General features: G+C 50.7%; 1 protein-coding gene across 3 annotated transcripts in view; it reads right to left on the bottom strand.

Annotated features, from left to right (window-relative positions):
- PAFAH1B1 (platelet activating factor acetylhydrolase 1b regulatory subunit 1) overlaps positions 1 to 25,661 on the bottom strand; it is a 526,691-nt gene that overhangs the window by 96,550 nt on the left and 404,480 nt on the right. For all 3 annotated transcript variants that reach the window (XM_086954518.1, XM_086954520.1, XM_086954519.1), the window contains one exon: positions 22,619 to 22,775. In XM_086954518.1, coding sequence (XP_086810644.1) covers positions 22,619 to 22,775 — 157 coding nt within the window. The remainder of the gene's footprint in view (positions 1 to 22,618; positions 22,776 to 25,661) is intronic.

The raw sequence follows: 25,661 nt of genomic DNA, 5'->3' as shown, positions 1-25,661 counted from the left end.
CCGTCCCCCCTAGTCCGATGTCATGAAGTCTAGTGAGGAGATCCTCATGGGGGACGGTGTCAAACGCCGCCGACAGGTCTAACATGACTAACATCACCCTGCCTCCAGTGTCCAGCACCTCCTTAACGATCTCCGAGACTTCCAGGAGCGCCGTCTCGGTGCTTAAGTTGGAACGAAAGCCTGATTGGGATTCATGAAGTAACTCATTAGACTCCAGGACGTTAGAAAGCACGCTGTGCACGTGTTTCTCCAGGATCTTGGTCAGTGCTGGAAGGAGCGAGATTGGCCTATAGTTGGAAGGCACCTCTGGGTCAAGGTTAGGCTTTTTGATAAGGGGGATGACCATGGCCTGCTTCCAGGCCTGGGGCAGAAAACCCTGACTCAGGGATAGATTCAGGATAGGATTAGCTATGGGGTTGACGACGTCTGCCATTTTCGCTAAGAATTTTGCTGGGCACGGATCTAACGGAGAGCCCGATTTAAGGTTCCTCATCCAGGCTAAGGATGCGGCAACCGGAAGGGGTGGGAAGTCTAGCAGAACTGGGCCAGGAGGAGACAGGAGAGCTGTCTCAGTCGGCATCGTAGATGAGTCATCTACAGATCTCAAAGGGAAAGAGTCCTGAGTAATAATTGCTAGGACAGCCATGGACAAAGAGAGGGAGTTGTTTCAGTTCCAGTAGATCAGAATGGACCTCATGTAGAGGTAATTACATCCGGAGTGTCGGAGCCATTTCTGCTGGATACTGGTGCTACAAAAAGTTCGATTATGCACTCAAAACTTCCTGGCGCACCTTTGTCTGGCGAAATGAATGTTTCAGTAGGTTTTTCTGGCGCCCCTGTTAGAAACCCGATCTCCAGTCCCATGCCCCTTTCTGTTGGCCCATGCAAATTAGAAGCACCCCTCATTCTTACCACAGGTTGTGGCGAAAATTTGTTAGGTTTGGATTTACTGAAGAGACTATATGCGACCTTGTACTGTTCTCCTTCAGGAGTACAGCTTACGCTTGGTAAAAGAGTGATTTCCCCGATGTATGTGTCAAAAGAAAGAATTCCGACTGAGTTATCATCTCTTCCAGATGTACTTTGGGCGAATAGTTCTAATGATGTGGGTCGTTTGGAGATAGCACCGTATGTCATAACATTGAAAGCGAATGTTAGGTTGCCACGTATTCCCCAATATAAAATGTCAAAAGAATGTGAAAAGACTTTGCTAGAAATAATATACGATCTGATTGAGAAAGACGTCATTGAAGAAAGCACAGGCAACATTTGCAACAGTCTTGTTTTGCCTGTCTTAAAGCGTACCGATCCTTCGGATCGTTGTACCGCAGTTTCCAGTCGTCCCCGACATTACTGCCTTAATGACAATGGTTCCAGCCTCAGCCAATTGGTTTTCGGTGATTGACCTGAAGAAAGCTTTCTTCAGCATCCCGATTGCCGAGGAGAGCAGAGATATCTTCGGCTTCAACCTAGGAAGACGAAGTTTCCGCTTCAGACGCGCTCCTCAGGGCTATTGCGAGAGTCCATCAATATTCAGTCAGGCTCTGAAAACGCAACTCGATACGATTGTTCTACCTGGTGGCGCGACTCTGATACAGTATGTAGACGACTTACTGATCGCTGCAGATACTGAAGAGATTTGCAAACAAGCCACGTTGTCATTGTTGCGTCATTTATGTGACATGAAGCACAAAGTCTCGCTTTCCAAACTACAATTTTGCCGACAAGAAGTAACCTACTTAGGTCACATCTTATCGAAGGAGGGAAGGAGACTGACCACAGAAAGAATACAGGTGATTGCAGAACTGAGTGTCCCAAGGACACAAAGAGAAGTGCGTGCCTTCTTGGGCATTACATCATACTGTAGACAATGGATATCGAATTTCTCACTGTTGGCCAAGCCCTTGCTGGCATTAATTCGTAAGGACACACCCAATCCTTTGCCTTGGTCTGAAGATTGTCAGGCGAGTTTCCATGAGTTGCGTGAAGCATTATGTTCGGCTCCTGTGTTGGGCAACCCCGACTACAGCAAGCCGTTTACATTATACGTCCACGAGAAGGAAGGTTGCGCATTATCAGTCTTGACACAGCACTTTGGGGACAAACAACGCCCATGTGCATACTTCTCCGCGACTCTAGATCCCGTAGCTAAGGCATTACCGAGTTGTTTGAGGGCCACTGCCGCAGCGGCTGTCTGTATTCGACAGTCGGCTGGGTTAGTCATGAATAATACTCTGACCGTTATGGTCCCACATGCAGTAGATATCCTACTGAACAGGACGAAAACACAGCACCTAACTAGTGCTCGACTGTCCAGCTATGAATTGACCCTGTTGGCAAGCCACATTCAAATAAAGAGGTGTGATACACTCAACCCTGCTACGTTGCTACCCATTCCACCAGCAGAGACAGATAAAATCGACAAACATGACTGTTGCTTTAGGACAGAGGAAGAGACAAAAGGGAGAGTAGACTTGCAGGATACTCCTTTCCCTGAATGTAATGATAATTTATGGGTTGATGGTTCATGTTTCAAGTTGCCGAATGGTGACACGACTGCAGCATATGCCGTGACATTACACACGATTGTAGAGACAGCTCGCATCCCCCAGAATTCTGCACAAGCGGCAGAACTAATCGCACTCACAAGAGCGTGCGTGTTGGCGAAAGGAAAACGAGTGAATGTGTACACTGATAGTCAGTACGCCTTTGGCGTCGCCCACAGTTTTGGAAGATTGTGGCGTGAACGTGGGTTCCTGACGTCACATGGTGCGAAAATACAACATGGCCAGCTAGTACACAACCTTCTGGAGTCACTGACCTTGCCCCTACAGGTTGCGATTGTGAAGTGTAGCGCGCATAGGAAGATCCGAGATGATGTTGGTCGAGGGAATGCATTTGCCGACGAAGCCGCGAAAGAGACTGCAAGGAACACAATGAGTCGGATGTATGTTGTAGGTCCTGCTAGATGGACCCCTGATGTGGGTATGTGTGAGGACACCATCGAAAGCGTGAAATTTATACAATCTGACGCGACTGAGAAAGAGGTGAATGAATGGAGAGAAAGCAAGGGTAGGTTAGACGCGAATGGTTGTTGGGTCGAACTGTCAGAACGTCAGCGACGGTTGTTACCTAACGCCTATGTGCTCGCAGTGGTGACGATGGCCCATGGAATGGCACACATCAGTGTGAAAGGAATATGTAAGCTGTTGGCCCCAGTATGGCAGAATAGTGGTATCCCAAAATGTGCAGAGAATCTGGTCAGAAATTGTATGGTGTGTTTGAAGCACAATCCCGGTAGAGGAACACCAACCCCAGCTGGTCATTTTGCACCTCCAACGTATCCGTTCGAGGTCTTGCAACTCGACTTCATTCACATGGAGAGGTGCAATAACCTGAAATACGTCCTTGTTGTTGTTTGCGCCTTCTCCCAGTGGATAGAAGCATACCCCCTTAAGGACAACACTGCATTGTCAACTGCCAAAGCCCTTGTCAAGGAATTTTTCCCTAGATTCGGCATGCCTAGGATTGTCTGGAGTGATAACGGAAGTGAATTTGTGGGACGAGTGATGAAGAGAGTGTGTGAGTGTCTAGGCATCCGCCAGAAGTTCCACGCTGCAAACCACCCCCAATCGGCAGGATTAGTAGAGTGCTATAATGGCACGTTAAAATTGAAACTGGCCAAGATCCAAGCCAGCACAGGCCTCAAGTGGCCAGACGCCCTGCCTTTAGCACTCATGTCTACCAGGATGATTGTCCATTCTAGATTAGGACTTAGCCCTTACGAGATAGTGTTCGGCCGCCCAGCTAACATCTGGGGTGTGCCAAGGCCTAAGAGGATAAGTGAAATCGAGCACCCTGTACTGTTTGACTATTTGCACGAATTGACAACTAAACTGCATGCTTTACATCAACAGGTCCACAGCTCCTCTCCACCTGCGTCTGACGATCCAGTCCACACTATCGAACCAGGCTCGTGGATCCTGATTCGGAATTTCAGACGTACTAAGAACGAGGAGCCTAGCTGGACCGGACCTTTCCAGGTTTTACTATCGACCCGCTCTGCAGTACGTGTCCACGGAAAGAAACATTGGGTGCACGGCGCCCATTGCAAAAGGGTCCCGTTGCCCCTTCCATACGACCGATGGGTCCAGCAAGGAGTCGCTGACTCCGAGACTGAAGTCGTACCACGTTTTGTCCCCTTCAGCGATGCACGATTAAAAGGAACTAATACCGACAAGGAGAGTGATTGTATTCTGCAAGGATCTGTGCCCCCGTCGCTGCAGTTGGACACTACCAAACCTGAAACACTATTTGAAGATCACACCGTGCCTAGAAAGGAACGATATAATCTAAGGTCAAGACCAAAGAACTGACATACTCTAACTAGTGCGATCTTCCCTTTTTCCATGAACTATTTTTGATTCCACAGCTCTCTCTCTCCCAGGGAACTAGCTCATTTTCGAACCGCCATCCGGTTCTGCTGCTAAGGCCGCGGTTGAAGTCTGAGGAGTGCAGCCGGGGACGCCTAGGTCAACGGTTCTTGTCAGTCTGAGGGAATCACCCCGGACTGGACAGAGCGCACATCTTGGCAGAAGCAACCACCCACCGTGGGCAGCAACCAGAGGATGGAGTTTCCAGGAGTCGAGAGACCTGCTAGACACATGAGTTTTGAAAAGAAAATATGTACTATAATGGCAGAGACGTTTTCTAGTGTTAAGCATCCTAATGTTGTGTAGTATAATAATGTTTTTGACTAGCTTTGCTCTGTCCATTTTTCGAGTTCCATTTATACACAACACACAACTCGCACCTTCTCCCACTGATTCCACACACTCCTTCCATCCCCTACCTGAACACGAGTCTGCCAAAAGACTCGAATTTGTAAATAATTCATTTGTCTTCCTCCTACATCAGCACCAATCTGTTATGAACAACACGAACTGTTGGATATGTGGACTCATGCCGCACACAACCGATAAGGGTATCCCTTACTTCGTCCTGCCCTTCAGTTATTACGGTTCTTTGTGGGCTTTCCAGACCATGTTCCTGTTTTCCCTTAAACCATACGTTCGGGGAGAGAACTCAAACAACAAGGCATTATTAGCAGGAATCAAGAACATGAGTAGAGATATTGACACGATCAGAGCCACTCTAAAAGATGAGTTTACCCCATACAGTAGGTGGAACATCACCAAGTATGGGATTTCATTAAGTGAGAGCCAGAAATCAAAGAAATCATTCTCAGTCTGGGTAGTACCCCACCGTGGTCACTTATGTCTGCAAGGCATTGGCAGGGATCCCAGAGCACAATTGGGAAGGAGCATATGCACGGAAACATACGTGTTTGCCTCCCGAACTTCCCCTCCATTCTTGGCGGCTAAGGGTACATACTTCATCTGCCACGACAAGGCATACACTTGGTTGCCTGCCGACTTCTCGGGCACATGCTTCATCTCGTTTCTGCTGCCACCCACCTACACGGCCGGGGCAGATTACCATCGGACAAGGACAGTTAGGGGTGTCGTGCGTCAAGACGACACTGCGGGTCAAGAATTTGGAGACTTCGCAAAGGGTTTTCTGCCATTTTGGGGGCCTATGGTGAACAGCAGGAACATTCGACAATTAACGAGGATAGTTGAGTCCGCCGTGACTGAAACAGCCGGTGCCCTTAGCAACCTGACAGCTGAGCTTCAGTCGGATCGACTTATGACCCTTCAAAACCGAGTTGCCCTAGATGTCATACTTGCAGACCGTGGTGGTGTATGTAGAGTGATCCAATCTAGCTGCTGCATTTTCATCCCCGATAATGCCCCGACAGTGTACCAGGCCATCTCCAAATTACACAAAATCTCCGATTCCCTTCGCACAGAGAAAGGGGATTGGTCTCTGTTAGGGTGGTTCTGGGAACTGATCTCTGTCTGGGGGTGGAAAACTCTGATCTTCATTGGGATGATCTTAGCCGTTCTGTTTATGTTCTGCCTGTTTGTACAGTGCGCTCCTGCAATATGTGGCCTCTGCGCCACTTCATGTGTAAGGAAGCCTATGTCAAGGGACGAACTGAGCAACAGAATGATGCTACAGCAGCATCTCCGTGAATTCATCAATACCGATTTGGACTCCGACTAGCTTGAGTCATTGCCTTATATAAGGGCTAAAGGAGGGTCAGTGGTACTGCAATTCTGGACCCCTCCGTTTCACCAGCCTTGGGGTCCAACACTCGTGTTATAAAATACCGTCGTATCATGACGAATTTGGTATCTACGAACCGGTAATGATTAGGACATCATCCCCATGCATTTGCGTCATGATTAAGCGATGCTAACACCCTCAAATCTTGATTTGCATCTCGAACCCGCAGACTCCATTTTGTAAACGGCATCCATCTTATGGCTTGCCCTCATATAAGTCAATTGATTAAAGCCGAGCTTGATCTAAAAGGACACGTCCTTTGTAGCCGACTCCATGACCTGGCCGAGCTGACTCCACTGCCTCCAGCCAAGCCTGTTTGGGCAGCTCCTCGCCCAGTGGCCGAGCCCGATATCATCAAAGCACAACATGTCATAAACCTTTCACTGCATACAAACCCTGTTTTCCATACACACACACCTGTCCATGATTCTTGTTTATGACCCGTTTTATGATGGGAGGGGGCTCGACCGTATTGGCATTTCATCGATATCTGATGGGAGTTCTGGATCTGGCGGGGTAATCCATCACAAACTGGACATCTAAAATATGTGCTGACCAGCATGACTTCGCTCTTTGTATTATTGTGGAAATATTTGTATTGCCATATCGTAAACTTAAGAATTCTTGCCTGCAGCCGTTATTTGTGTATATAAGGAGAAGTCTGGTTCTGTAAAAACGAACAGTCTCCTGAGAACTTACGGCCCGTGTTGTCGTACTTCTAGGACGCATGTTACTTGGTTGCAGCCAATAAACTCGATCTTTGACTTCACCTAGAAGACTCCGTGTTTCTGTAAGTCCAGAACAGGGAGAACCTAGAGGTCTTCGGGTGTGATCCCCTGGAACCACCGGGTCTCTAAAAACCCGGCACCTCATAACATGCCTGGATACACAAGAAGATCCACCGCGAGATGGTCCTCTTGTGCACGCCTTTCCCTTCTTAGCGCCCACGTAACCAACAAAGAGTTGGTCATCCACCCGGAACTGACGTGTGCGATCTAGATAATAAGAGCGCACGTTTTGGGTGCAGACGGAGCCTCTCTTCCTCTTTCGAGGGATGCTGAGGCGGAAAGAAGGTGGGCAAAGTAATGGACTGCCTGATGTGGAAGGCCGTGACAAGCTTGGGCAGGAAGGAAGGTCTTGTCCGCAACACAACCTTGTCCGGATGTACAGAGAGGAAAGAAGGTGTAGAAGAAAGAGCCTGGAGCTCACTCACTCTCCTGGCAGAGGTGAAGGCAACCAGGAAAGCAGTCTTCAAAGTAAGAAGACGGAGAGGACAGTTATGGAGCGGCTCAAAGGGAGCACACATTAGGTAAGTCAGTACAAGATTCAAATCACACTGGGGCATCACGAAGGGAACAGGAGTGAACATGTGTGTGATGCCCTTCAAAATCCTATTTACAATGGAGGACTTGAAGGCTGATCAGGTAGCCGTAAGAAGGCGGAAAGAGCAGAAAGGTACCCCTTGAGAGTGCCCAGAGCAGAGCCCTGCTGGGCAAGAGAAAGAAGAAACAGAAAGGGGTGGAGAGAGTGGGTCCACAGCTTTTGCTGTGCACCATGCCACACATCTGTACCGACTTTGTGGAGGGACGCCTGGCTGCCAGAATATCACAGACTTCGGGAGGCAAGTCAAATGGCCTCAACTGCCGCCGCTCAATCTCCAAGTTTGTAGGTGGAGACTGGCCAGGTTCGGGTGCAGAACCGTCCCCTGCTGCTGCGACAGAAGGTCCTCCCGAAGAGGCAGACGAATCGGGGGATCGACTGACATGCTGAGTAGCTCGGGATACCAGTATCTTCGTGCCCAGTCCGGAGCCACAAGAATAACCTGAGCCCGGTCGCGCCTGATCTTCTTCAGCACTCTGGGCAGAAGTGGTATAGGCGGAAAGGCGTACAATAGACCGCAACTCCACTCGCGACGAAAAGCGTCTCCGAGCGAGTGTCGCCTTGGAAATTCCAACACGCAGAACGGATGACATTGCGCATTCTCTTCTGTGGCGAATAGATCTAACCAAGGCTCTCCCCATTGCTGAAAGAGGCCTTGCGCCACGTCCGAGTTCAGACGCAATTCGTGATCCATCATGCACCGACGGCTGAGTTCGTCCGCCCTGGCATTCAGAGAGCCTGCCAGGTGTTGAACCACCAGGGTCACGCCCTGATGATCCAGCCACTGCCAGAGGCGCAGAGCCTCCTGACACAGGGTCCATGACCCCACCCCGCTCTGTTTGTTGCAGTACCACATGGCGGTGGTGTTGTCCGTGAACACCTGCACTACACTCCCCCGGACAGAGGGGAGGAATGCCTTCAGTGCTAGTCGGATCGCCCGCAGCTCCAAAAGGTTGATATGGAGCCGGGACTCCGCCGGAGACCAGAGGCCTCTGATCTCCGCCCCTCCCATGTGGCCTCCCCAGCCCTGGAGGAATGTGTCCGTCACAACCACGTGCTCCGTTTGGGGTAGGGAGAGGGATCTGCCATTGACCCATTCGCGGTCCGTGAGCCACCACTGCAGCTGTCTCGCAGTGCCCTCCGAGATCAAGACATGATCGGATAAGTTGCCCTGATGCTGGGCCCACTGAAACTTCAGGTCCCACTACAGAGCCCGCATTCGCCACTGGAGGCAGGAGGCCATCAGCCCCAGAAGCCGCAGCGTCAACCTGACCGAGACTCGGGATAAAGGCTGAAAGATTGGAATCCGAGCCTGTATATCCCGAACCCGCTGCTCGGGTGGGTAAACCCGAAACTGCGTCGAGACGAGAACCGCTCCGATGAAGAGGAGCTTCTGAGAGGGACACAGGTGCGACTTCGGCACGTTGATGGAGAACCCCAGCAAGTGCAGGAGGTCGGCAGTAGTCTGGAGGTGGCCGACTTCTGTCTGGGGCGAGCCCGCCTTCAACAACGAGTCGGCGAGGTAGGGGAAGACGACACCCCTAACCTGCACAGATGAGCTGCGACCACTGCCATCACCATCGTGAACACCGGTGGGGCGCTGGTAAGGCCGAAGGGGAGCACGGTAAACTGAAAGTGCTCGTGGCCTACCGTGAACCGCAGGTAACGCCGGTGGGCCGGCAGGACAGGGATGTGAAAATAAGCGTCCTGCAAGTCCAACGCTACCAGCCAGTCTCCAGGGTAGCTAAGACCTGAGCCAAAGTCAGCATCTTGAACTTCTCCTTCCGGAGGAAGCCGTTGACGTTCGGGCGTAGGCCCCCTTTGCCCTTCTTGGGTACCAGAAAGTAGTGGGAGTAACAACCACACCCTACTTCTGGCCCAGGAACGCGCTCGATGGCCCCCTTGGCCAAGAGGGCCGTGACTTCCTCTTGCAGAAGTTGCAAGTGATCCCCCGACACGGGGTGGAATTGCGGTGGCATGGCTGGAGGGGTCGCCTCGAAGGGGAGGGAGTAGCCCCTTCGGACGATCTGCAGCACCCACCTGTCCGACGTGACAGTTCGCCAGTGGGAGAGGTGATGGCGAACCCTGCCTCCCACTGGCGTCACATGGGCCTGAAAACTGACTAGGAAGGTTTTGAGGCAGGTGCTGCAGAGGGAGGTGTGGACTGGCCTCGCCGTTGTCCCCGACCGCCGCCACGGCGGTTTCCACGGCCGCCACCGCGCTGTTTAACATTCTGCGGTGCGTGGCTGGCAGCACGTGTGGTGGCGCCCCTTCCTTGGCCACGAAAGGTGCGAAAGGCACCCGATTGCTGGCGTGTGGCCGAGAGGCCCAAGGACTTGGCCGTAGCTCTGGAGTCCTTAAAACGCTCAAGCGCATGGTCTGCCTTGTTGCCAAAGAGGCGACGGCCAGCGAACGGCATTTCCAGAAGTGAGGCCTGGACATCGGCCGAAAAGTAAGCGGACCTCAACCAGGCGTGGCGTCGAACCGCCACTGTCGTTGCCATCGCCCTGCCCAGTAAGTCCGTGGTATCCAGCCCACACCGGATGGAATATTGCGCTGCATCTCGGCCCTCTACAAGGGATTGGGAGAGTTTAGTCCGGACCTCCTCTGGACATTGTGGCAGCACGTCCGCGATCACATCCCACAGGGTGTGGGTGTAGCGGCCCAAGAGACAGGCGGTATTGACAGACCGCAGCCCTAAGCTTAGGGACGAGAACACTTTCTTCCCGAACTGTTCATATCTCTTGGATTCCCGATCGGGTGGAGCCGTCGGGAATGCGGTCTGGGAAGTGGAGGCCTGGATAACCAGGCTCTCGGGGGTGGGATAGGTGGACAAAAAGCAAGGGTCGCCCGGGGCCGGGTGGTAGCGTCTGGCCACGTTCCTATCCACAGGCGGACCTGTGGCGGGCTTGGACCAAGTGCCTACAAGAACGTCACACAAGTCCTCACTGAACAGCAGCAGAGGCTCGCTGGAGCTTGTCTGCGGTTTGAGGACCTCAGTGAGGAGGTTAGTCCTCACGACCGCGAAGGGGAGCTCAAGGTTAAAGGCTTTGGCCGCCCTCGTCAACACTTCACTGTAAGTAAACCCCCTCCTCCGAAGCTTTCACGGTTGGAGGGGAAACAAATCTAGTGTCTGGTGAAGTGTCAATACCACTGGCCTCCCCAAGCTCATATGTCCAGTCCTGTTGAGACTGGCACTCCAGTGCCAGAGGGTCCTCAGACCCCTTCCAGTCTCCCTCGTCACCTGTAAAACAGGATTAACAGACGGGGCCTCCTCATGGAAATAAAAATCTCCAAAGGCTGTCAGAAGCAGCGCCCCAAGCGGGGGGGAGACACCCGTGGGGCCGGTGAGGTCGTAACTGTCGACCGGCGACGACCCGGATCCGGTAGCGGATCCGGTGAGGTCCTGCGGCGCCGGGACCGAAGTCGCCGGCGGCGTCGGGGCCGAAACAACCTACTGCGTCGGGGCCGAAGCACCCGACCCGCTAGGGCCTCCAGCCGGAGGTGCCACGTAACCACACTTAGGAGGGAGAGACCTCATGGCCATGAGGTACCGCACGATCTTCTCCGGCGTCGCGCCGTGCCCAGGGACCCGAAGGTGTGGGGCAGGCGGCGACGCTTGCGACTCCCTCGGAGCCACGTGGGCGGTGTCACCCAAACCCCCAGCCACATCGTGCGAGCGTCGGGGTGGGTCGGAGGAACGATGACGTCTCTCCGACCTCTCATGCCTCTTACCTGAGGACTTGGATCCCGACGACCGATGTCCATTCCCGGAGCTGCAATGACTCCGACCCCGCGACCGATCCCTCGACCTCCAGTGGGACCGGGCACGGGGCGGGCCGACTGCCGGAGCTCGAGTCGCTTGCGGGAACGCTCCCGCCTAGCTTTAGACGTCAGGGCCCGGCAGCCGGAGCAGGTGCGGTCGTCGTGGTCGAGGCCTTAACACTTCAGGCACTGGCGATGGGGGTCCGTAACCGACATCAGTCGGTCGCACTTCGAACAGGGCTTGAACCCGGGCATCCCTACCAGCACCGATAGAGTCGAAGACTCGAGGAAAGAAATGATGAAAAAGATCAAAATGTTTAGTCAAAAAATGACTAGGGGTAGTTTCTCCGGATCTGCGCTAGCTGGCGCGGAAAAAAGAAGAACTGACGTCAGTGCGCATTGGCGGCGTCTAAGTACTCCGAAGACGTCATTCCGGCGCTAACTACGCAGACGACAGACGCGGAGCCGCGGACGACGCCTACCGACCAGTAGGGGTATTGCTACCACCTACAATGCATCTTGCTCAACACCCGCTCAGTCCACAGGCACGCCATCGACCTCTGGAATCTACTAGACACCATCTCTCCGGACGTCGCCTTCCTAACAGAAACATGGATGAACGCCTCATCAGCCCCAGACATCACCATTGCCATCCCGGAAGGCTACAAGATCATCCGTAAGGACCGCACCGACCAAACAGGAGGAGGCATCGCTATCGTCCATAAGAATTCCATCCGCATCTCAACCAGCTCAGACGTCAACCTTGCCAGCACCGAACACCTTCACTTCCAGATCCACACCGACCCCAAGACCACACTCAGAGGCACCCTCCTCTACCGGCCTCCAGGACCCGGTGCACAATTCAGTGACGACATCACTGATTTTATCACCCCACACGCCCTCCCCTCCGAGGAATACATTCTATTGGGAGACCTCAACTTTCACCTGGAAAAGAGCAATGACAGCAACGCCGCCACCCTTCTGGACAATCTCGCTAACCTCGGACTCAAACAACTTGTCACTACCCCCACCCACATTGCAGGTCACACACTCGACCCTATCTTCACCTCCAGCAAACATGTCTCCTTCAATCACACCACAGCTCTCCATTGGACGGACCACAGCTGCGTTCACTTTATCTACAATAAGACCACAACCCACAACCATCCTCAACCTACTCTGCGAAGAAACTGGAACAAAATCACCATCGACCAGATCTCCTCATCTCTTCTCCAAAACCCCCCTGCCCACTCCTCAAACCCCGACCAAGCAGCCATTAACCTTACCCAATGGCTATCCAACAGCGCCGACATCCTAGCACCGTTGAAAAAACGTCAAATCAAACTAGGCAGCAAAAACGCCCCCTGGTTCAACGATGATCTTAAGAAATCTAAGAAACTCTGTCGCTCCCTCGAGAAGGCCTGGAAAAAAGACCCAAACACCAGCACCAGGGACGCCTTCAAAAACGCCACCCACATACACCACCAACTTATCCGGTCTGCCAAGAAAGCCGCATTCAAAGACCGACTAGATAACAACGCCCACAACAGCAAGGAATTATTCAATATCGTCAAAGAATTTACCAACCCCTCAGCAAACTCCAACGACATCACCCCCTCTCAAGCTCTCTGCGACTCCCTAGCTTCATTCTTCCACAACAAAATCGCAGACATCCATAACAGCTTCGACAACCAACCCGGAGACCAACTCATCCATCCTTCTGCCACACCTTCACCCCTCCTGAACATCCTTAATGACTGGAACACAATCTCCACTGAGAACACCATCCGCCTGATGAACTCCATCCACTCAGGATCCCCCACAGACCCATGCCCTCACCACATCTTCAACAAAGCAGACTCCATCATAGCACCACACCTCCGAGACGTCATCAACCTGCTCCCTCAACTCCGCCACCTTCCCGGAAAGCTGGAAACACGCAGAACTCAGCGCCCTTCTGAAAAAAAACCACAGCTGACCCCACTGAACTCAAAAACTACCGCCCCATCTCGCTCCTTCCATTCCGGGCCAAAGTCATCGAGAAAGCTGTCAACAACCAGCTCGCCGCCTTCCTCGAAACCAACAAATCCCTCGACTCCTCACAGTCTGGCTTCCGAGCCAAGCACAGCACTGAGACCGCCCTCATCGCAGCAACAGACGACATTCGAACTCTACTGGACAATGGAGACACAGTCGCCCTCATCCTCCTCTACCTCTCCGCAGCCTTCGACACAGTCTGTCATAGCACCCTATTACAGCGCCTCAATAACATCGGAATCCAAGGAAAAGCACTGGATTGGATCACATCGTTCCTCACTGGAAGAACCCAGAGAGTCCGCCTCCCACCATTCAAGTCAGAGGCCACTGAAGTCCTCTGCAGCGTGCCACAAGGATCTTCACTCAGCCCCACCCTCTTCAACGTATACATGAGCCCCCTTGCGGCCATCGCACGCCAACACAACCTCAACATCATCTCCTACGCTGACGACACTCAACTGATCCTATCACTCACCAGAGACCCTAACATTGCCAAAACCAACCTACATGAAGGAATGAAAGAAGTAGCCGAGTGGATGAAGCACAGCCGTCTGAAACTGAACTCAGACAAAACAGAAGTCCTTATCCTGGGTACCTCCCCCTCCGCCTGGGATGACTCTTGGTGGCCAGAGGCCCTTGGAAAAGCACCCATCCAGACGGACCACGCACGTAACCTGGGCGTCATCCTGGACTCCTCACTCTCTATGAACAGACAAGTCAACGCCGTTTCATCATCCTGCTTCAACATTCTTCGCATGCTCAAAAAAACATTTCGCTGGATCCCCACCGAAACTAGAAAAACGGTCACCCACGCACTGGTCGCGAGCCGCCTGGACTACGGGAACACCCTATACGCCGGTACCACCTCAAAACTCCAGAAAAAACTCCAACGCATCCAGAACGCTTCAGCCAGACTCATACTAGACATCCCGCGTAAAGACCACATCTCTGGTCACCTGAAAAACCTCCACTGGCTCCCCGTCAATAAGAGGATTACTTTCCGCCTCCCAACCCACGCGCACAGAGCACTTTACGAACTTGGACCCGAATGCCTCAACACACGACTTTCCTTCTACACCCCCTCCCGCCAGCTACGATCCTCCAACCAAGCCCTTGCCACTGTACCTCGCATCAACAAAACCACCATGGGAGGTAGATCCTTCTCCTACCTGGCAGCTAAAACCTGGAACTCACTTCCCACTCACCTTCGCCTCACTCTGAACCACTTAGCATTCAGAAAACAACTTAAAACTTGGATATTCGACAAGTAATTTCCCCACCTTTCTTCAGGCGCCTTGAGACCCTCTGGGTATGTAGCGCGCTATATAAATCATTTGACTTGACTTGACGCCTGGGGATATTCTAAGGTAAGGAATCTATCACTAACGTGTCTTTCAGATACTCCACTCACAGATAAGCAATGACTACTGCTGTAAAAAGACTGGCACGATAGTAGCCAGTAGTCACCTTTGTATCATACATTTCAAATTCTTATATGTTAGATATGATTTAAAGATATTGCCCCTCTAGGCTGATTTGCTCCACATCTGCTGGTATGCTTTCTATACTTTTCCAGTAATTCATCTTGAACCTGATCTGGTAAAAACTTGTAAAGGTTTGAAAACTTTGCCTTTTACTTCTATTGATGTATCACTGATTGATAGGCAGTGTGCATTTTTGGTTTAGTGCCAGGACACTCAACAAACAGTAAGGAAAATGCTACTTACCAGTATGCATCTGTTCTTGGCATGTAGAGCTGCAGAGTTGTACACTTAGCATTAGATCGCCACATGGTGTTGGGCTCGGATGATTGCAGGTTGTTGTTGTCTTGGAAGAAGTCTTTGTAGTCACGAGATAGGTGACAGCGCCTTGAGACCCTCACGGGTGAGTAGCGCACTCTATAAATGTATTGATTGATTGACTCCTCCCTTGGACAATACTGCGCATGGGCATCGGCTCCATCCTTAGAATGTTTTTTGCCATGATGGGAAATGGAGTTAGTATAAGTAAAGAAAAAAAGGATGTCCATGCGTGTGTATCTAAGTAAAATGAAAAACTGGTAAGTAGCATTTTCCGTTCGAGGCATATGAGCTGCAGATTGTACACCTAGCATTGATTGTACAGCAGTGTCTCCCCTAGCGGTGGTCTCTTATATCCGTTGCAGATGTTTGAAAGAGTTTTAAGAACAGCTTGGCCTACTGCAGCTTGGCTTGCACATCAACACAGTAGTGTTTAGTAAAGGTGTGTGTTGTAGACCATGTTGCTGCTTTGCATATGTCTAAGGGGATGTTCTTTAAGAAAGCCATGGAGGATCCTAGCTTGCGTGTGGAGTGCGCTCTAGGAGGAACTGTTAATGTACGTTTTGCTTTTTGATAGCAGACTTGTATACATTTTACAATCCACCTTGCAATTCCACCCTTAGAGATGGGGTTGCCTATATGAGGTGGAGAGAAAGATACAAATAATTGTTTTGTCGTTTGAAAAGATTTTGTCCCATCTATATAGTAGTAAAGCGCTCTTTGACCGTCTAGGGTATGTAGAGCTCTTTCTGCTACAGAGACCGGGTTTTGGAAAAACACTGGTAACTCTACAGATTGGTTTAAATGAAAAGGAGTAATAACTTTTGGAAGGAATTTAGGATTAGTTCTTAGAACAACTTTGTTACGATGGAGTTGAAAGAAAGGTTCTTGTGTAGTGAACGCTTGTATCTTACTTACTCTTCTAAGAGAGGAGATAGCAATAAGGAAAGCTGTTTTGAAGAATTTCCGAATGTTGCTGACGCAAGGGGATATTCACAAGGTGAGGAATCCACAGGCAGATACTGTATCCACCAGAAAAAGCGTTACCAAAGGTAAGTAACTTGTTCTTCTGATGGATACATCTGCCAGTGGATTCCTCACCTTGTGAATAGAGTCCCACAGCAGTCCCCTCTCCCGGAGGAGGGTGTCCACTCCACTATACCAAGAAATCCTGTAGGACAGAGCGCGCAAAGTGACCATCCCTCCTCACTTCAGAATCTAACCAGTAACGCTTCGCGAAAATGTGGAGGGAGGCCAAAGTTGCTGCTCTGCCAATATCCCCTACAGGTACACGCCTAGACAAAGCAGATGTAGAAGACTTTGCTCTAGTAGAGTGAGCTCTTATACCCTATGGAGGTTCCTTACCCGCCAGGGCTTAGCAGATCTTAATGCACAGGATAATCCATCTCGAGAGCGTGCGCTTGTGCACCGCCTTTCTCTACTCCTATCGATGTAGAAGCTCACCGCCCTCTTCAGGTCCAAGCAGTGAAGTCTCTCCTCCTCCTTGGAAGGGTGAAGGGGAGGATAGAAGGCGGGGAGGATAGAAGGTAGGGAGGGTAATGGACTGCCCTAGATGGAAGGGAGTTACCACCTTCGGCAGAAAAGCAGCCCTGGTCCTGAGTACCATTCGTTCAGCATGAATGGACAAGAATGGAGGCTTACGACTAAGAGCTTGAAGCTCACTTACCCTCCTTGCCGAGGTAATTGCAACAAGAAAGACCGTTTTAAAAGACAACAGCCTCAAGGGACACTTGTGCAATGGATCAAAAGGCGAACCCATTAAAAAAGTGAGCACAAGATTCAAGTCCCACTGAGGAACAATAAAGGTAGTAGGAGGGAATTTATTCGCAAGGCCTTTTAGAAACCTCAAAACAATAGGTGATTTAAACAAAGACGGCTGATCCGGCAAGCAGAGAAATGCCAACAAAGCCGATAAATAACCCTTAATAGTAGCAACAGCAAACCCTTGCCGAGCCAAGGAAAGCGCAAACTGAAGTATATCAGATGAACAAGCCCTTAAAGGATCGATGGACTTCTCCCCACACCAAGCAACAAATTTAGACCATCTATAAGAGTAAATGGGCTTGGTGGAGTCACGCCTGGCTGATAAAATGACATCCACCACATCGTGCGGGAGAGAAAATGAATTCAGGTTGCCCCGTTCAATCTCCAGGCATGAAGGTGTAAGGTCTGGAGGGGGGGGTGTAGAATCTACCCCTCCATCTGAGAGAGGAGATCTGCCCTGAGAGGGAGACGGAGCGGAGGGCACGAGGAGAGGTGGAGAAGATCTGTGTACCACGCCCTTCTTCAATCCGGGGCGATCAATAGGACTTGGGCCTGGTCTTGGCGAATCTTCCTCAGAACCCGAGGAATCAAGGGTATGGGAGGAAACGCGTTAAGGAGTCGCAAGCCCCAACTCAACTCAAACGCGTCCCCCAAGGCTCCCTACATCGGAAACTGGAGACTGCAGAATAACGGGCAGTGAGCGTTCGGGAGTGGCGAACAGGTCCACCTGAGGAGTCCCCCACGTCCAAAAGACGTGACAAACCACCTAAGGGTGAAGCCTCCACTCTTGGTCGGCCGAGAACTGCCGACAGACTGTCTGCACGCACGTTCAGAACTCCGGACAGATTTGCCATCAAACAAATCTGATGGACCTGAACCCAGGACCAGAGACGCAGAGCCTCTCTGCAGAGACACCGCGACCTGCTTGTTGACATACCACATCGCAGTTGTTTAGTCAGTCAGGACTTGCACCGACCGACCACGAAGGGAAGGGAGGAAGGCCTTGAGTGCCAAACGTATCGCCAGCAACTCTAGAAGGTTGATGTGAAGCAACCTTTCCTCTGGAGACCAAAGACCCTTCATCTCCAGATCCCCCAGATGAGCACTCCACCCTAGAGTGGATGGATCCGCTATCATTGTGGCCACCGATGGAGGCAGTTGAAAGGTCTTTCATTGAGACAGATTGCCTTCCACGCCCCACCAAGACAGATCCGCTGCAGCTTCTCTGGAGATCCTGACTGACTCCCTGAGATCCCCGTTGTGCTGATACCACTGCCTGCGGAGGCACCACTAGAGCACCCTCATGTGCCAGCGTGCATGGTTGACCAGCAGAATCTAGGAAGCCATCAGACCGAGCGGATGCAGGACCTTCAGGACTGGAACACCGCTCCATTGTAAAATAAAGGAATCATTTCCTGTATGTCGCGAATTTGAGGAGGAGGAGGGAATGCCCGACATACAGTTGTGTCCAGTATCGCACCAATGAACAGGATGCGCTGGGAGGGCACCAGTGAGACTTGGGTACATTTATCAAAAAACCCAATCTGTACAACAACTGAGTTGTAACCTGCAGATGATGGAGCACTGTCTCTGGAGAGTCCGCTTTGATCAGCCAATTGTCCAGATAAGGGAAACCGGTATCCCTGACCTTCTGAGATGTGCAGCCACCACAGCCATCACCTTGGTGAAGACTCGAGGCACAGTAGTAAGACCAAACTGAAGGACCGCAAACTGGTAGTGTTGCGACCCGACCGTAAAGCAGAGACACTTCCTATGCGACTTTAGGATTGGGATGTGAAAATACGCATCCTGCAAGTCGATCGATACCATCCAGTCTTCTTCCAGCAGCGCCTGAAGAACCTGTGCAAGGGTGAGCATCTTTAACTTTTCCTGCTTCAGGTAAAGGTTCAAGATCCTGAGATCCAGGATTGGACGAAGTCTGCCATCCTTCTTGGGAATCAGGAAATACCGGAGTAGCATCCCTGACCCCTTTCCAGCTCCGGAACAACCTCTATCACGCCTTTCCATAGCAACGCCAGGAATTCCTAATGCAGGAGCAGCAGGTGGTCCTCCGAGCAAAAGCATTGGCAAGGAGGGTAATTGGGAGGGAATTCCCGAAAGAGAAGTGCATACCCATTCTCCACGAGATTGAGAACCCACAGGTCCGAAGTGACAGATTCCCAATCCTGTAGAAAATAGGTAAGCCGGCCCCCCACTGGACCCGCATGATCCGTAATGGCGGTTCTAAGGCTGCTTTGCTGTGGTGAGAGGGGGTTGGGAAGAGGATGAGGAAGAGGAAGCTTGACGACCTCTAGTACGAGCTCTTTGCCTGCTCCTGTATGATTTGTACAGCGAATTTTGCTGCTGCTGTTGTGACCGTTTGTCTTCCTTTCGGACCTACCTGCCAAATCCTCTGAATCCTTTTCACACAGTACCCCTGGACTGTAGGCCCAAAGATCTTGCCGTCAACTCTGCTGTCCTTGAACCGCTCTAAAGCAGCGTCGGCCTTTTTCCCCAAATAAACCTGACCCATCAAAGGGCAAATCCATCAAGGCAGCCTGGACATCCACAGAGAATTCGGAGGACTTCAGCCATGCAGCTCTTCTAGTGGCCACTGAAGATCCCATCACTCTTGCCACCGAGTCCGCAGTATCCAGCCAACTCTGAATGACCTGCCTAGCAGCAGCCTGAGTGTGAACAATCACCTCTTGAAAGTCCTTCCTATCCTACTCAGGAAGCTTTGGAGCCAGCTGTTTGACGGAATCCATCAAAGCATGGATATAGCCTCCCATAAGACAAGTAGCATTTGTTGATTTGAGCGCCATACTTGCTGAGGAAAAGACCTGGTCCTGCTTCTTTGATTCCTTATCCCCAGGAACCTGTGGAAAAGAGCCCGCAGGCAGCCTTCACAACCAAGTTCTCTGGTAAGGAGTGCGAAGATAAAAAGTCCGGGTCACCAGGTGCCACCCTGTACCTTCTTGCAAACAGCCCTCGAAACAGCAGGGGCTGTAAGCGGTCTTTTCCACACTTTTGATATTGGCTCCGCAAAAAGAATCATTGAAAGGGAGCATAGGCTCCACAACAGAAGATGGTGAATGAAGGACCTCCATCAGAATGCTTGACCTAAAACTCTGCAGTAGGTAGTGTTATGTTCAACAAATCTGCAGCCTTCCTTATAACTACGTGATAAGGTGTCACGTAGTTAGAAGGGGCGTCAGAAACAGAGGCCAATTCCCAATCAAGAGACAGCTCAAGACCACTAGCCTCCCTTAGATCATCAAAAAGATCCTCCGAATCCTGCAGCACACCCTCTTCTATATCTGCATCACGGTACCTCTGCTCTTCCAGAAGCCCCTTGTCCTCACGCCTCGACCTCTCTTTCAGGAATGACGTCTACATACACGGAACTGACTCCGATGGAGCCGGAGCGGGCGTCGAACTCAAAGCCGGAGGGCCAGATCGCTGATCACGAGATCGGATTCGGCGTCGAAGGTCTTGGCATAGACGGCTTCGGCGACGCCGAGAATTGCCAAGGCGGCGTCGGAGCCGGCATGAATAGCATGAAAGGGCAGGAGCGTATGCCTGGGGAACATCCAGATTGTATGCCAATGGACCCGTGGGACCAACCAGTGCACCAGAGGTGTACATAGCTCTGGAATACACTCCATACATAGCATTCAGGAACTGAGTTTGGTCCTGACCTGGAGCCAGGAAAGCTGGATAAGAGAGCAGGTCGCTCTCGAGGAAGCGGAGTCTTCTCGACCTCAGGCTGGTGCACCGGGGTCGACTAACCCGCAGGCAACGGAGCCGCCTCTTCTTCTTACTCTTCTCCCTCATCTTCCTGGACAGGTGAATGAGATGGAGCCGGAGAAGGATTCGCACCGGCTTCGGTGAATGAACCGGCGAATCCGCAGGCGAAGCCTCACCCTCGGAGTCTTGAACTTCCGGAGACAGACACCTCATCCTTGCGAAGCGACTTCACATGTGACTTCGGTCTCGAGCCAGAGTCCTTCCCAGAGTGATGACGAGACCAATGTCTTCTCTTGCTCCTTTTTAGATGACCTAGAAGCATGCCCCGAAGACAACCTCGAGTGCGAGTTAGAACGAGACCTCGACCTCCGAGTCCGTGACTACGAACTCCTCTTGTCCTTGTTCAACTTGGCAACAAGGAGATTTGCCTCCATCTCACGAAGTGCCTTGGGATTCATCTTCGTACAAGAAGAACATCCCTGGACGTCATGGTCCGAACTCAAACAGCACTCGTGCGGATCCGTAATCGAAATCTTGCGGCATTCTCCGCACGGCTTGAATCCGGTCTTCTCCGTGGACATCTCGACAGGAGACAAAGAAGCAAGAAGACACCAAAAAGAACAAACAGTAACAAAGTTACCAAACAGCTACAGAGGATCCCTCGAAAACCGTTCGCGTCAACAAGGCGGAAAAAAGAGAACCAATGTCATCAAGCCGGCGTGGGCCTATTATGGAGTCAGTGACGTCAGCGAAGCTACAAAAAGAATTACGGAATGTTGCTGACACAAGGGGATATTCACAAGGTGAGGAATCCACTGGCAGATGTATCCATCAGAAAAAAAAATTCTAGCCGGAGCGGAGACACTTTCATCCAAACCCAGTGGCGGAAAAAACAATCTAAGGATGGAGCCGATGCCAATGCGCAGTATTGTCCAAGGTAGGAGTCACCTATCTCGTGACTACAAAGACTTCTTCCAAGACAACAACAACCTGAAATCATCCGAGCCCAACAACAGGTGGCGATCTAATGCTAAGTGTACAATCTGCAGCTCATATGCCTCAAACATAAATAAACCCATCACCCCACACAAGAGCCTGCAATATTCAGGCTCTATAATTCCCTGGTAGAAGGAAGATGTGACCACATCAGTTTGCACTGGGAATGGGAGAGTATAAACAATTATGCTTGATTAACAATCATAGACTTATTTGGTATAGTGGTTTGTGATTAATGTACTTACATATGTAGATACTAGCTGGGGTCTTTAAGCACTTAACACGGAGTCCTACATACGCACTTTACCACTAACAGAGTGGGTGACTTCAAGATATTACTATGAATAGGCGCACATACAATTTATTTCTCTTTCACACATCACGCAGATTACTTGTTCACAGTGTAATGAGGTCCCTGTTCTATTTGTGCATAACAGAGAACTTCAGTCAACTCTGGGTCGCAACAATTACACATATCTCTGGTTGCAACATGACTAAATTCAGATTGGGGCAACTACTAACAATAGTTGGTGGTCTTGCCGACTTACTAGATAAACACCAGATCATTCTTATGTGTTTTATGGCAATGTATAAATACTCACACTACAATGAACACTGCGTTGTCTGCAATATTTATTAGTCAATGCATATTCAATGTATTTAACAAGAATAACCATGTTTTTTTCTTTTTGAACACGGAATGTGATTGATTACAGAAAGAGTAAGGTATTAATACATTTGAACAATTTGTGACTGACAAACATGTAGACAGATTACTTTGTGAGAGACTGCATTGTTGTCCGAATAACTTAAATGCACGGCAAAGCAGGAAAACCAGTCAGTGTCCGAACCAAAATATTTTTCAAAAAAATCAACTATCTATTTTGCTGAAAGCATTTAAGAGCAACCCTTACCCAAAGAGGTAACAAAGTGTTCGTGCGCGTTGAGGGTCTTCATGCATCGCTTGTTTTTGTAGTCCCAAACACGGAGGGTTTTGTCATCGGCACAGCTCATGATGAACTTTCCACCAGGATGGAACATTATGCCTCGTACCCAGTTATCATGGCCAACCTGCAAACAAATACAATATACAGTAACCATTGCACATTAATGACAGATATCTTCATACAAACAATACACAAGCAATAGCAGGTTTAGCTAACTTCCATAAGAACCACTTGCAGGGTATACCTGCACCTTACAGTAAGCTAAAAAAGAAAGGAAAAAAAATCAGATTAGTTGCAAGCCCTAGCTGTTCAATCAATCAATCAAAAAAAATTTGTAAAGCGTGCTACTCACCCACTAGGGTCTCAAGGCGCTGGGGTAGGTGTCGTCCGCGTCGTGGTTGCCCAGATGACGTCTTCGGAGTACTTAGACGCCGCCTCTGCGCGCTTACGTCAGTTCTTATACACAGCTTTTCCGCGCCAGAAACGCAGAGCCATGATAAAAACCAACACTGGTGCCATGAAACTAGGGCCTTCAAAGGGGATGACCTTAACACTAGATATTGGTTCGCAGAACGGGGAGGATGGGTGGGTCGGTAAGGGATCTATCACTAACTAATGTCTCTTACAGATATATCGTTAGTGATAGATTCCTTACCTTAGAATAGATATCCCAGCAATACCAACCCCGGTGGTGGGTCTGCGAACCAATAATCACACCAGAAAGTCCTGGAGGACGGAACGGTCAAAGAAGCCATCCTTCCGGACTTGGCTATCCAGGCAGTAGTGTCTTGCGAACGTGTGCAGCGAGGCCCACGTAGCGGCTTGACAAATGTCCTGCAAGGGGACTCCTCGGACCAGGGCAGTAGTAGTCGCCGTGGCCCGAGTGGAATGGGTCCTCAGCCCAACAGGAGGTTCCTTTTTAGCCAAAGAGTAGCACGCTTGGATGCACAACACGATCCACCGAGAAATGGTCCGTTTGTGCACCGCCCGTCCTTTCTTAGCGCCCACGTAACCAACAAAGAGTTGGTCATCCACCCGGAACTGGCGTGTGTGATCCAGATAGTATGAGAGCGCACGTTTTGGGTCCAGACGGTGGAGCCTCTCTTCCTCTTTCGAGGGATGTGGGGGCGGAAAGAATGGGGGCAAAGTGATCGACTGCCCGATGTGGAAGGCTTTGACTACCTTGGGCAGGAAAGAGGGTTTTGTCCTAAACACAACCTTGTGTGGATGGACAGAAAGGAGGCTTAGAGGAAAGAGCCTGGTGCTCACTCACCCTCCTGGCAGAGGTGATGGCAACCAGGAAAGCAGTATTAAGTGTAAGAAGACAGAGGACAGTTATGAAGCGGCTCAAAGGGAGCGCACATCAGGTAAGTTAAAAACAGGTTCAAGTCCCACTGGGGCCTCACAAAGGGAACAGGAGGGAACATATGAGTGATGCCCTTCAAGAATCTGTTAACTACCGGGGACTTGAACCGAGAAGGCTGATCAGGTAGCCTTAAGAAGGCGGAAAGGACAGAAAGGTAGCCCTTGATAGTGCCCAGAGCAGAGCCCTGCTGGGCAAGAGAAAGAAGGAAAAGAAGAACCTCAGAAAGGGGGGGCAGAGAGTGGATCCACAGCCGTTGCTGTGTACCATGCCACAATTTTGTTCCACCTGCAGGCGTATACCGACTTTGTGGAGGGACGCCTGGCTGCCAGAATCACATTACAAACTTGAGGAGGCAAGTCAAATGGCCTCAACTGTCGCCGCTCAATCTCAAAGCATGGAGGTGGAGACTGGCCAGGTTCGGGTGGAGGACAGTCCCCTGCTGCTGCGACAGAAGGTCCTCCTGAAGAGGCAGACGAATCGGGGGATTGACAGACACGCTGAGTAGCTCTGGATACCAATATCTTCGCGGCCAGTCCGGAGCCACAAGGATAACCCGTGCCCGGTTGCACCTGATCTTCTTCAGCACTCTGGGCAGAAGTGGTATAGGCGGAAAGGCTTACAACAGACCACAACTCCACTCGCGACGAAAAGAGTCTCCGAGCGAGTGCTGCCTTGGAAATTCCAACACGCAGAACTGATGGCATTGCGCGTTCTGTTCTGTGGCGAATAGATCTAACCAAGGCTCCCCCCACTGCTGAAAGAGGCCTTGCGACACCTCCAAGTTCAGACGCCATTCGGGATTCATCATGCACCGACGGCTGAGTTTGTCCACCCTGGCGTTCAGGGAACCTGCCAGGTGTTGTACCACCAGGGTCACGCGCTGATGTTCCAGCCACTGCCAGAGGCGCAGAGCCTCCTGGCATAGGGTCCACGACGCCACACCGCCCTGTTTGTTGCAGTACCACATGGCGGTGGTGTTGTCCGTGAACGTGCACTACACTCCCCCGGACAGAGGGGAGGAATGCCTTCAATGCAAGCCGGATCACCTGCAACTCCAGAAGGTTGATGTGGAGCTGGGACTCCGCCGGAGACCAGATTCCTCCGATCTCCGCCTCTCCCATGTGACCCCCCCCAGCCCTGGAGGGACGCGTCTGTCACAACTAAGGATCCTTAAAAATGACACCAACCAGCCGGTGGTTATTGCAGTTGCTAAGTTTTTACACTGGTCATGGGGGATACGCAGGAGGAAAACATGTCCAAGTTGATTATTTTAGCCTCCTACTGTATATATATTCTATATGGAGTTTCTTTTTAAAAAAAACTTATTTTATCTAGATTTTTATGTGTACAATGGAAGCTTGTATGTACAATACATTTTATCTAATTGAACTAAATTATTTTAACTCTGTGTGAAGGATAGTCGTTTTGCTGAAAAATTCCTGGAATGTTTTACCTAAATTGGACTATGTATTAATGATCTTCTATGCTCTGTAATGGGTCTCTTAACCGTACTGAAATATTTGTTTTATTATCTGTGTCTTTTATGATTGCTTATCGAAATAAAGACTTTTGAATTGAATTGAGCGAGATCTGTCGCAGACCCAATCGCGGTCCGTGAGCCACCACTGCAACTGTCTTGCAGTG

This window comes from Lissotriton vulgaris, chromosome 2_1 (assembly GCF_964263255.1).
Source record: "Lissotriton vulgaris chromosome 2_1, aLisVul1.2, whole genome shotgun sequence".
In the NCBI taxonomy this organism is placed as follows: domain Eukaryota; kingdom Metazoa; phylum Chordata; class Amphibia; order Caudata; family Salamandridae; genus Lissotriton; species Lissotriton vulgaris.
Note: the sequence above shows the minus strand (reverse complement) of the source record. Positions and strands in the feature narration are given on the sequence as shown.